General features: G+C 33.9%; 1 protein-coding gene across 12 annotated transcripts in view; it reads right to left on the reverse strand.

Annotated features, from left to right (window-relative positions):
• The window catches only part of CNTLN (centlein), a 326,291-nt gene that overhangs the window by 117,232 nt on the left and 196,633 nt on the right, over positions 1–12,426 (reverse strand). For all 12 annotated transcript variants that reach the window (XM_084984605.1, XM_084984594.1, XM_084984632.1 and 9 more), the window contains one exon: positions 6,842–6,942. In XM_084984605.1, coding sequence (XP_084840731.1) covers positions 6,842–6,942 — 101 coding nt within the window. The remainder of the gene's footprint in view (positions 1–6,841; positions 6,943–12,426) is intronic.

Consider the following 12,426-nt stretch of genomic DNA (forward strand, 5'->3'; position numbering starts at 1 on the left):
ACAATACATTAATCAAATAGACTAAAATTTGCCTTATAGGGTTCCAAGAAGGAGAAGAGAGAAAGAGAAGAGCAAAAATCTTGTTTGACAAAAAAAAAAAAAAAAAAAAAAAGACTCAAAACTTCCCTAAATTCAAGAATAAAAGACATCCACACGCAGGAAGTTCAGCGTTTAAAATAGGATGAACCTGAAGAGACCTACATCAAGACATGTTATAATTAAAATATTAAAAGTTAAAGACAGAGAGAATATGAAGAGTGTCAAGAGAAAAAACTTGTTCTGTACAAGGAGATCCCCATAAAGAAATCAGCAGATTTTTCTTCAGAAATTTTGCACACCAGAAGAGGGTGGAACAATATATTAAACGTGCTGGAAGAAAAAGGAAAAACCTTCCAAACAAGAATACTCTACCTGTCAAAATTAGCATTCAGAATTTTCCAGACAAGCAAAAGCTAAAAGAGCTCATCACCACTAAATCAGCCTTAGAAGAAATTTTAAAGGATCTTCTTTAAGGTGAAAACAAAGGATACTAATTAATAATAATAAAAGATATGAAGGAATAAATATGACTGAGAAGGTAAATATATAGAAGTAGTGGATTAATCAGTTATAAAGCCAGTCTGAAAGTTAAGGAATAAAAGTGATAAAAATAGCTATGATTACAATAATTAGTTAAGGGATAGACAAAAGAAAAAGATATAAAATGTGACATCAAAAATACAAAATATGGTGAGGAATAGTAAAAATATTGTATATAGAATAGGATCAAATTAATTTGTTATCAACATAAGATAGACTGTTATAGGTTGTTATACATAGGCCTTATGGTAACTATAAAGTAAAAACCTACAATAAATGCATAAAGAATAAAAAGAAGGGAATATAAGTACACCACTGAAAAAAGTCATCTAACCAAAAAGGAAGAAAGTAAGAGAAGAAAAAAGGAATAGAGTGGAAATCTTTAAAACCAGTAAACAATTAACGAAAAAGCACTACGTACATAACTGTCAATAATTACCTAAGTATAATTGTACTAAAATCTCCAAGCAAAAGACAGAGTAGCTGGATGGATTAATAAAAAAAAAAAAGGTGAATATAGATGCTGCCTACAGAAGACTCTCTAGATGTAAGGGCACAAAGAACATGAAAGGGCAGAAAAAGATTATTCCATGCAAATGAAAACCAAAAGAAAGCTGGAGTAGCTATTCTTCTATCAGACATATAGTCTTTAAAACAGGACTGTAATAAGAGACAAAGATGGGTATTACATAATGATGAAAAAAAGGTCAGTCCAAACAAAGGATAAATATTTATAAATATGTATGCACCCAACATAGAAGTACCTAAATATAGAAAGCAAATATTGAGAGACCTAATGCAAGGGGAAAAAAGCAATAAAATACTAGTAGAGCATTTTAATACCCTACTTACATCAATATATAAATCATCTAGGCAGAAAAATCACTAAGTAAACATTGGCATAAAAAACATATTAGAACTTACTATATTTATACATAATAGCCCATCTAAATGCATCACAATACATAGTCCTTTCAAGTGCATATGAAACATTTTTAAGAACAAACGATATATTAGAATGCAATTCAAGAATCATATTAAGCATCTCTTCATAATGGTATGAAACTAAAAATTAATTACATGAAAAAAAACTGGAAAATTCACAAACACATGGAGACTAAAGAGTATGGTACTAAACAACCAATGGGTCAAACAAAAAAACAAAAGAGAAATAAAAAATATTGTGAGACAAAAAATAATGGAAATATAACATTTGTGGGATGCAGTGAAAGCAGTTTTAAGAGGGAAGTTTATAGCAATAAATGCCTATCTCATGCAACAAGAAAACTCTCAAATAATCCAACTTCATACCCCAAGGAAACTAGAAAAAGAAGAGCAAAAATAGTAGAAGGAAACAATGAAGATTAAATCAATAATAAATGAAATAGAGGCTAAAAAGAAAATAGGGAAGATTAATAAAATTAAGAGCTGGTTCTTTGAAAAGATAAATTAAAACTGACAAGGCTTTAGCTATAATTAGCAGGATAAAAAGAGAGAGAGAGAGAACTCAAATAAAATAAAAAACTAAAAGGGGAGAGGTTACAACTGAGGCCACAGAAGTATTCATAAGAAAATACTTTTAACAAATACATTTCAACAAATTGGACAATCTAGAAAAAGTGGATAAATTCCTAGAAACATAACATCCATCAAGATTGAGTCAAGAAGAAGTATAACACCTAAACAGAACAGATACTAGCAAGGAGATTGAATCAGGAATCAAAAACCTCCCAACAAAGTGAGGGCCAGACAGCTTCATGAATTTTAAAAGAAGAATTAATACCAATTCTTCTCAAACTCTTCCAAAATATTTAAGTGGAGGGAGCTTTTCTAAATTCATTTCACAAAGCCAGCATTACCCTGATACCAAAATCAGAAAAGGACATCACGAGAAAAGAAAATTATAGGCCAATGTCCTTGATGAACATAGATGTAATATCCTTAACAAAATATTAGCAAACAGAATTTAATAATATTTTAAAAGGATTATACACCAAGATCAAGTGGGATTTATCTCAAGGATGAAAGGATGTGCCAATATCTGCAAATCAGTCAATGTGATACATCACATTACAAAATGAAGGATAAAAGTTATATGATAATCTCAATACATGCAGAAAAATCTTTCACCTATATTCCATGTACTTACATGATTAAAACCTCCCTATACATAATGAAGGCCATATAAGCCCACACTTAGCATTATAGTTAATGGTGAAAAGCTGAAAGCTTTTCCTCTAAGATCAGGAAGACAAGAATGTTCATTCCTACCACTTTTAGTCAACATAGTATTGGAAGTCCTAGCCAGAGCGGTTAGGCAAGAAAAATAAATAAAAGGCATCCAATTGGAAAGGAAGAACTAAAACTGCTATCATTTACAGATGACATGATATAAAAAAACCTAATGACTCCATCAAAAACTGTTAGAACTGCTAAGAACGAATAAATAAATGCAGTAAATTTGCAGTACACAATATATATGTTGTATTTCTATATACTAATAATGAACTAACAGAGAGATATTAAGAAAACAATCCCTAGGAATGAGTTTAACTGAGGAGGTGAAAGATCTATATATTGAAAACTATAAACATTAATGAAAAAAACACAAATGAATGGAAAGATATTTTGTCCTCATGGGTTGAGAGAATCAATATCGTTAAAATGTCTATACGACCCCAAACAAACTACAGATTTGATGCTATTCTTATCAAAATTCCAATGGCATTTTTCAAAAAAAAAAAAAAGAAAAAGAAGAAGAATCTTAATATCTAATGGAACCACAAAACAAACAAACAAACAAACAAAAAAACCCACCTCAAATAGCCAAAGCAATTGTGAGAAAAAAGAAAAGTTGGAGGCACCATGCACCCTGATTTCAAACTATATTACAAAGCTATAGTAGCTAAAAATATGGTACTGGCCTAAAATACACACATAGATTGATGGAACAGAAGAGAGAGCCCAGATATAAAAACAAGCTTATACGGTCAAGTAATTTACAACAAAGGATCCAGGAATATATAATAGTGAAAGGACAGTCTTTTCAATAAATGGTATTGGGAAAACAGGACAGCCATAAGCCAAAGAATGAAAATATACCACTATCTTATATCATATACAAAAATTTACTCAAAATATATTAAATGCTTAAACATAATACCTGAAACCCTAAAATTCCTAGAAGAAAACAGAGGCAGTAAGCTCCTTGACCTAGGTTTTGGTGATGATTTTTTGAATTTTGACACCAAGAGCAAAAGCAACAAAAGTGAAAATAATTAAGTGGGACTACATCATACTAAATAGCTTCTGCACAGCAAAGACTATCAACAAAATAAAAAAGCAATCTACTGAATGGGAGAAAATAATTTGTAAATCATATATCTTATAAAAGGTTGATACCAAAATATACTTTAAAAAGTCGTAAAATTCTATAAAAAAATAAACAATTCAAGTTAAAAATGGGCAGAGGCTCTAAACAGACATTTTTCCAAAGATGTGTAGGCATAACTTGCTTTATTGTGCTTCAGTTTACTATTCTTCCCAGATATTGTGTTGTTCACAAATTGAAAGTTTGTGGCAACCTTAGGTCAACCAAGTCTACTGGGGCCATTTTCAACAGTATTTGGTCATTTTGTGTCTGTGTCACATTTTGGTTAATTGTCCAAATATTTCAAACCTTCTTTCAGCAAAAAGATTACAACCTACTGAAAACTCAGACAATGGTTAGCATTTTTTAGCAATAAAGTGGGTTTTTTTTTTTGTTTTTTTTTTGTTTTTTGTTTTTTTTTTTTTGTCTTTTTGCTATTTCTTGGGCCGCTCCCATGGCATATGGAGGTTCCCAGGCTAGGGGTCTAATCAGAGCTGTAGCCACCGGCCTATGCCAGAGCCACAGCAACTCAGGATCCGAGCCGCGTCTGCAACCTACACCACAGCTCACGGCAACGCCGGATCCTTAACCCACTGAGCCAGGGCAGGGATCGAACCCGCAACCTCATGGTTCCTAGTCGGATTCGTTAACCACTGTGCCACGACGGGAACTCCAAATAAAGTGTTTTTAATTAAAGCACGTACATTATTTTTTAGACATAATGCTATTGCATACTTAATAAACTATAACATAGTGTAGATATGATTTCTATGTGCACTTGGATTGCATACTTAATAAACTATAACATAGTGTAGATATGATTTCTATGTGCACTTGGAAACCAAAAACATTGTGAGTCATTTGCTTTATCATGGTAGTGTAGAAAAAAGTCCTCAGTATCTCCTAGATATGCCTGTACTGATGGCCAACAAATACGTGAAAAGATGATCAATATCAGAAATCATCAGGAGACTGCAAATCAAAACCATACTTAGTTATCTCATACCTTGTAGAAGGGCTATTGTCAAAAAGATTAAAAAATAACAAATTGTGGTAAGGATGTGGAGAAAAGAGAACCCTTGTGTTCTACTGATGGGAATGTAAATGGGTACAGCAACTTTTAAAACAATATAGAGGTTCCTCAAAAAATAAATATAGAACTACCATGTGAACCAGCAATTCTACTTCTGGGTATTTATCCAAAGAAAATAAAAACACTAACTTGAAAATATATTCTAATGTTCATTGCAGCATTATTTACAATAGCCATCATATGGAAATAGCCTAGGCATTCACTGGTGCATGATAGGATAAAGAAACTGTGGTATGTGTACATACAATAGATATTCAGCTGTAAAAATGAATGACACCTGCAATTTATGACACCATGGATATGCCTCACAGACATTATGCTAAATGAAATAAGTCAGCAAGACATACTTTACGATCTCTCTCATATGGGGAATCTAAACAAAGAAAAAAAAAAGCTCAGAAATAGCAGAAAACAGATTGGGATTGGTGGTTGCCAGAGGCAATGAAAGAAATGGGTGGAGGGAGTCAAAAGAAAAAATAATAAAAACAAGGCTCTTCAGCTTTTCACCTAAAGGTCTTAGTATTTACTAATGATATTGCCTTGATCTATGCGGGAAAAAAATCAATGAAGGAGTAAGCTTAAAAGATGATACAAATCAATGGTCTAAAATAGAGGGATTCAAATATTGACCTTGAAAAGTCACCAGTGAACTAAATGAGAGCAACTGGAACAACAAAGTAATTGAGACAACATGCAGATGAGTAATACATTAAAAATTAAATATTAGGGAGTTCCCATTGGGGCTTAGCAGTAATGAACCCAATTAGTATCCATGAGGTTACAGGTTCAATCCCTGGCCTTGCTAACTGGTTTAAGGGTCTGCCATTGCCATGAGCTGTGGTGTAGGTCGCATATCAGCTCAGATCTGGCATTGTTGTGGCTGTGGCGTAGGCCGACAGCTGCATCTCCAATTCAACCCCTAGCCTGGGAACTTCCATATGTCATAGGTATGGACCTAAAAAGAAAAAAAAATTAAATATTACATATAAATTATTAACTATAAATAATTAAGTATACATTATTAGTTTAATTATTAAATATAAATTATCACACCTAAAAAGTATACTGTTGACAATTAAACTGTAGTAAGATTTAACAAGAAATTCTGTCACATGGATCTTACTTTTTTTTTCCTTACTTAATGAATCTTATTACATTTATAGGTGTACAACAATCATTGGGTTGTGATGATTGCGTGAATCTTACTTTTTAAAATGAAGTACCTAAGGATGAACTGAAGTCATACAGTAAACATAGTTACCCTGTTTTTAACAAAAAAATAATCCTGCAACTGGAATAGATAATTTGCCTCTTAGTGAATACTTTCAGGGTAGGGGTCAGGCAGATTGAAGATTTGCAGATGTTCAAGTTTCCTCCTAATTCTAAGATTTAGATTCCAGGACATAAAGGTGAAATAAGCCACTTACATAAAAATGTGATAGCATATGAAAATACAAATGAATTATTGATAGTGAGTAACTATATTACCAACAAACTCTATTATCTATAAAACTCTGAACAAAGATAATTCATAAAGTTTTATCAATGAATAATAAAAACAAATATTTTTCCTCTTATCAAATATCTATTTAAAATTTTTAATAAATTATAAACATGACTTTTAGGTGTTCTCTCTATTTGATTTTCTCATGAGTGGTGAAAATATTAATGAGGTATGAATAGTAAAGAGTGGAAAGAGGGGGAACAGGGTAAGACTCAGAAAAAATTGAAAATGAAAAATAAAGAACTAGATAATTTAAAACTGCCTACATTAAATATTTATCCTCACAAAAAATTACCTTCTCTTCTCTCTGCCATAAATGTATTCAATTCTTGTATTTTTGCTTTATCAACAGACATATGTACTTTAAGTTTATCCAGTTCTTCTTGAAGATTCATCCTATGAAAATTAACATAAACGATTATTTAAAATTTGTAAGTTAAGGAATATTGAAGCACACATACAAAGGCAGAAAAATATTTAAAATATATGAATTAGATGGCCAGTAAAATAAAAACAAGAGTATATTAACAAATCCTACAAAACTGAATTTTAATGAGCACCTAGGAAGTAAAATATTTCAAGTGGATTTTTTCTTTGTTTTACAGAGCTGCACGTGCAGCAAATGGAAGTTCCCTGGCTGGGGTCGAATGGGAGATAACAGCTGCCGGCTTACACCTCAGCCACAGCAATGCAGGATCCGAGCTGCAGCTCACGGCAACACTGGATACTTTAACCCACTGAGTGAGGCCAGGGATTGAACCTGCATCCTCATGGATACTAGTTGGGTTTGTTACTACTGAACCATGATAGGAACTGCCTTCTAGTGATTTTTAACTTTATCTAAATAAATATGCTAAATACTTAGAACATAAATTATTTAACTTAAAAATCATCTATTTACTACATCATTTTTTAACACATAGACACGCTATGTAAAGTAGCAGTAAAAAAAATGTTAATACATACAATTGAAAGCTGAGTAAATCTCTAAATGACAGGTAAAGACAAAAAACAAACAAACAAAAACCCCTTACTACTACAATGAAATTAAGCTGTCATGATGAGACCTGGATCAAATATTGCCCATGGAGACCTCACATCTGGAGATCTGAGTGGAGATGAAACTTTATATACAAGGCCCTTCACAGCTGAGAGACAAAAATGGACTAACTTTAGGAACCTGGGAGATATGCTGAATGAAAACCTCAATATGTGAGATTCTCTAGTTGAAGTTCCATTAAAGATAGCCTTCCTACCCCTACTCTGAGGGCTAGACAGAGTCAACCATGTGAGATCAGAATCATAAACCTATATTAAGTTTCAAAATTGAGCCATTATATGTCATACAGACCTGAAGAATTGACATCAATGTAAAAACTGGTTTATGGCCATTGTACTCTAGAGTTCAGGCAGTGACCATCATCCACTACATAAAGGTTTCTACAACTGAGAGAATGTACAGAAAGAAAACCACCAGAGAAAATAATTCTCAAAAAAGTCAAGTTTACATATGAAGTCAGTAATGGCAGTCTATATATCACCCTACTCAAAATGGGAGAATGCACAACAAGGAAAGAGATAGTAGAATAGTTCAAAAGGAGTTTTTATAAAATTAGAATTTTTTAAATGTTGATTAAAAAGGAAAAAGAGGTGATAAACATACATTTTAAAAGAGCAGAGGTTTATGGAACAAGAGAGGACAAGTAAGAAGAAGAACTAAATAATACATAGAGATATGTTAATACATAGACAACTAAAGTTAGTAAAAACAACATAACAAAATTTGAAACTCAGCGGATGGGTTTAATAACACATAAAGCTAATGAAAACTTGTAAAATCAAACACAACACAAAGAAACAGAAGGAAAAGAGTAACAATATATAAAGAGTGTTGTAATGAGAAGGCCAGAAAGAAAGCATCTAAGAGAAATTATTCAGGGATCTCCCATCATAGCTCAGTGGTTAACCAACCCAACTAGGATCCATGAGGATACAGGTTTGGTCCCTGGCCTCGCTTAGTAGATTAAGGATCCGGCATTGCTGTGAGCTGTGGTATAGGTCACAGATTCATCTCAGATCCTGCGTTGCTATGCCTGTGGCATAGCTCCGATTTGAACCCGAGCCTGCGAACCTCCATACATTGCAGGTGCAGCCCTAAAAAGACAAAAGACCAAAAAAAAGGAAATTATTCCGAGATATTTGAGAAAATGGAGAGAAGGCAATTCAATATACAATAGTTGAAGACTGAGAACTAATAAAAATATGAATTAACAGATTAAGATAGTATCAAAAATTGAAAATAGAATTAATAAAACTATAGTTACACTTAGAAACATATACACACTGAAGTAAATTTTAAAAATAAAGACAACTTTAAAATCAAGATTGAAAAAAAATCACTTAAATTCTACTTTAACAGGTAAAGAACTTAATAGACTTCTGATATCAACAAGAAAAGCCACAAGGAAAATAAGTAATATTTTCCACATTCCATGGTTAACCATTCATAGATCCTAGATGAAAGAACTATTACATAATATACTTTAGGAAGAAAATAAAGGAACTCAAAAGCAATGTATGAAACAAAATAGGAAATGATGATGAAAGACATTTGTAAATGCATACACAGAACAAAGTGATTATCTATTATACAAAGCAATAAAAATATCTAAGTGAAGGCAGAGATAACATAAGGCAGGACTAAAATTTTGAACAACAAAATGATGTTCAATGAAAGAAAAGATCGGAGTTAAAGCATTTTAAGATCTCTGTATTGTTAAAGGAGAAGTGAGGTGTACTGATGAACTTCAGACTGTCAAATGTATGTTATAATTTCAAGAAAAAACATTAAAGAATGGAAAACAAAAACTTACAAATTAGAAGAGGACAAAAAAGAAATTTAAAATGTAATGAGGGAATTCCTGTTGTGGCTCAGCAGTTTAGGAACCCAACTAGTACTCATGAGGATGCAGGTTTGATCCCTGGCCTTGCTCCGTAAATTAAGGATCTGGAGTTGCCACCAGCTGTGGAGTAGGTCGAAGACGCAGCACAGATATAGTGTTGTTGTGGCTGTGGCGTAGGACAGCAGTTGTAGCTCCCATTTACCCCTAGCCTGGGAACTTCCATATGCTGCAGATTCAGACCTAAAGAAAGAAAAATAATAATAATAAAATTGAAGGCAAGGAAAGGATTTTTAGAAGCATAAAAAATAAAATATACTAAGAACAAATATTAAAGAAAAAGATGGCCATTACATAATAGTCAAAATATCATTTACTAGGAAAATATAACATTTCTAAACTTTTATGTACTCAACAAAATAAGAAATACAATTCTTACAATAATTCAAATAAAAAGGTATATAATGTGAAAAAACAAAACAACGTGTCTCTTCTTCCCCCCACCCAGTTTACTTCTGGAAAAAATTGATGTTAACATTTTGGTATGTATACTTATATTTTTGTTCATATAAACATAAATACACCTATTAAATGTTTTAAAAATTGATATCTTGGAGTTCCCGTCCTGGCGCAGTGGTTAACAAATTTGACTAGGAACCATGAGGTTGCAGGTTCAATCCCTGGCCTTGCTCAGTGGGTTAAGGATCTGGCATTGCCGTGAGCTGTGGTGTAGGTTGCAGACCTGGCTCAGATCCCATGTTGCTGTGGCTGTGGCGTAGGCTGGTGGCTACAGCTCCGATTAGACCCCCTAGCCTGGGAATCTCCAAATGCCTGGGAAGAAAAGGCAAAAAAAAAAAAAAAAAAAATCGAGATCTTACATATTTGAAGCTTCTCAGATTACAGATTTATATGAAAGGCACACACACATGCATACATATATACCCATCCAAACAGTGATTAAGTTTAAATTAGGTTCTTGGTTTGTTTAGCTAAGAACATAGAACATAATGTAGCATGATGGTCCCACAAAGAAAAAGCAGGTGTAGATCATCTCAACTTAGTTTTCTTTGGCTCTCAGATAACTAATCCAGTAGAATATGGGGCGACAGTTATTAGAAATATTACTTCATGCTTCTATAGAGGTATTCTATGCTTACAGTTCATTTGTTTTAGGAAGAATTCACACAGTCCCTACTTTTAAAAGGACGCATTTATAATCATTAGGGACTACCTTGTTCTTGAGTCAAACTTAACTAAGCAACAACAAACCACATCTTTTCTTTTTTTTTTTTTTTTTTTTTTAATTGTTGTTGTTGTTGCTATTTCTTGGGCCGCTCCCACGGCATATGGAGGTTCCCAGGCTAGGGGTCGAATCAGAGCTGTAGCCAACGGCCTACGCCAGAGCCACAGCAACGCGGGATCCGAGCCGCGTCTGCAGCCTACACCACAGCTCAGGGGCAACGCCGGATCCTTAACCTACTGAGCAAGGGCAGGGACCGAACCCGCAACCTCATGGTTCCTAGTCGGATTCGTTAACCACTGAGCCACGACGGGAACTCCAACAAACCACATCTTAATGGATATTTGGAGAAGCGGCTGACAGAGTCATTATCCAGGCACCCCCAAGCAGGATAAGCATTGGCTATTTACTAACTCTGTTTTATTACTCATTTATTCTTGTGTTTCTGACACTCTGGTATGAGAACCACAACTCAAAATCTACTTCTTAATGGGCAAATTATATGAGTTGACTGTATTCAGATGCTGAAGGACAGGCTACAAAGAACTGTGGCCCCTGAGAGAAAGGAAATCAACAAAGAGAACCCTAACCCTAATGGGAGTCCAGATTTCTGCCAGGAGGCACTCGCCAGCCGTGATGCAGGAAGAGGAGGTCTTCACAGAGTTTGGAGACTGGAGTTTGGAATTTATAAAGCACTGTACTCAGAAAGAAGGAAGCTACAAAGAGAAAGAACTGTGGAAATCTGCATAAGAATTCATTTGAATCTGTGGTTGAATATTTTGTTGCACATGCATAGGATGAAACTCAACGAGGCAAGCAGGGAACTAGCAGAGTTATAAATGGAACTATTCCCAGAGCTCTCGCGGGCTGGAGAGACATCTGAATTCTGATCAGCTAGAGAGAAGAATCTAGATGAAAATCAAGGGCACTTAACAAAGAATCTGAAAGGGTGATTCAAATGACTAGGGATAAACAAGGCTCTGGTAAAGGATACTAAAAACCCATGTTAACAAAGTGTTTTTAAAAATCTGAAAACATCTAAATTAAGACTTTTACATACTTCTCTCATAATCAACAGAACAAATGGATGGAGATCAGCAAGGACATCGAATATTTGAAAAACACTAAGAAAAATGTTGATCTAATAGATATTTATAAAACATTCTGCCCAATGACATCAAAATACAGTTTCTTTTGAAGTGCTATAGAACTTTCACCAAGATGAAACCAAATGCTGGACCATAAAACAATCCTCAATAAAATTTTTAAAAAATAAAGCATGCAAAGTATCTTCTATGACCACAATATAAAGTAGAAATTAATACCAGAATAATGTCTGGAAAATAACCAAATATGTGAAATTAAAGAACCTTCTTTTAAAATTACTTTTTCTTTCTTTTTTTTTTAAACCACGTTTCCTTTTGTTCTTTTCAAATTCTTTTATTTATTTATTTATTTATTTTTGCCTTTTTATCTTTTCTAGGGCCGCACCCGCAACATATGGAGGTTTCCCAGGCTAGGAGTCTAATCAGAGCTGTAGCTGCTGGCCTACAACACAGCCACAGCAACATGGGATCTGAGTTGAGTCTGCGACCTACACCACAGCTCACAGCAATGCCGGATCCTTAACCCACTGTGCGAGGCCAGGAATCGAACCCACAACCTCATGGTTCCTAGTCGGATTTGTTAAGCACTGAGCCATGACAGGAACTCCAGAATTACTTTTTCTCTCAAGAAATG

This window comes from Sus scrofa, chromosome 1 (genome assembly GCF_054392235.1).
Source record: "Sus scrofa isolate SSC_HxYL_T2T_F1_AM1 chromosome 1, Sscrofa_HxYL_maternal_Yorkshire_Landrace_v2.0, whole genome shotgun sequence".
In the NCBI taxonomy this organism is placed as follows: Eukaryota; Metazoa; Chordata; class Mammalia; order Artiodactyla; family Suidae; genus Sus; species Sus scrofa.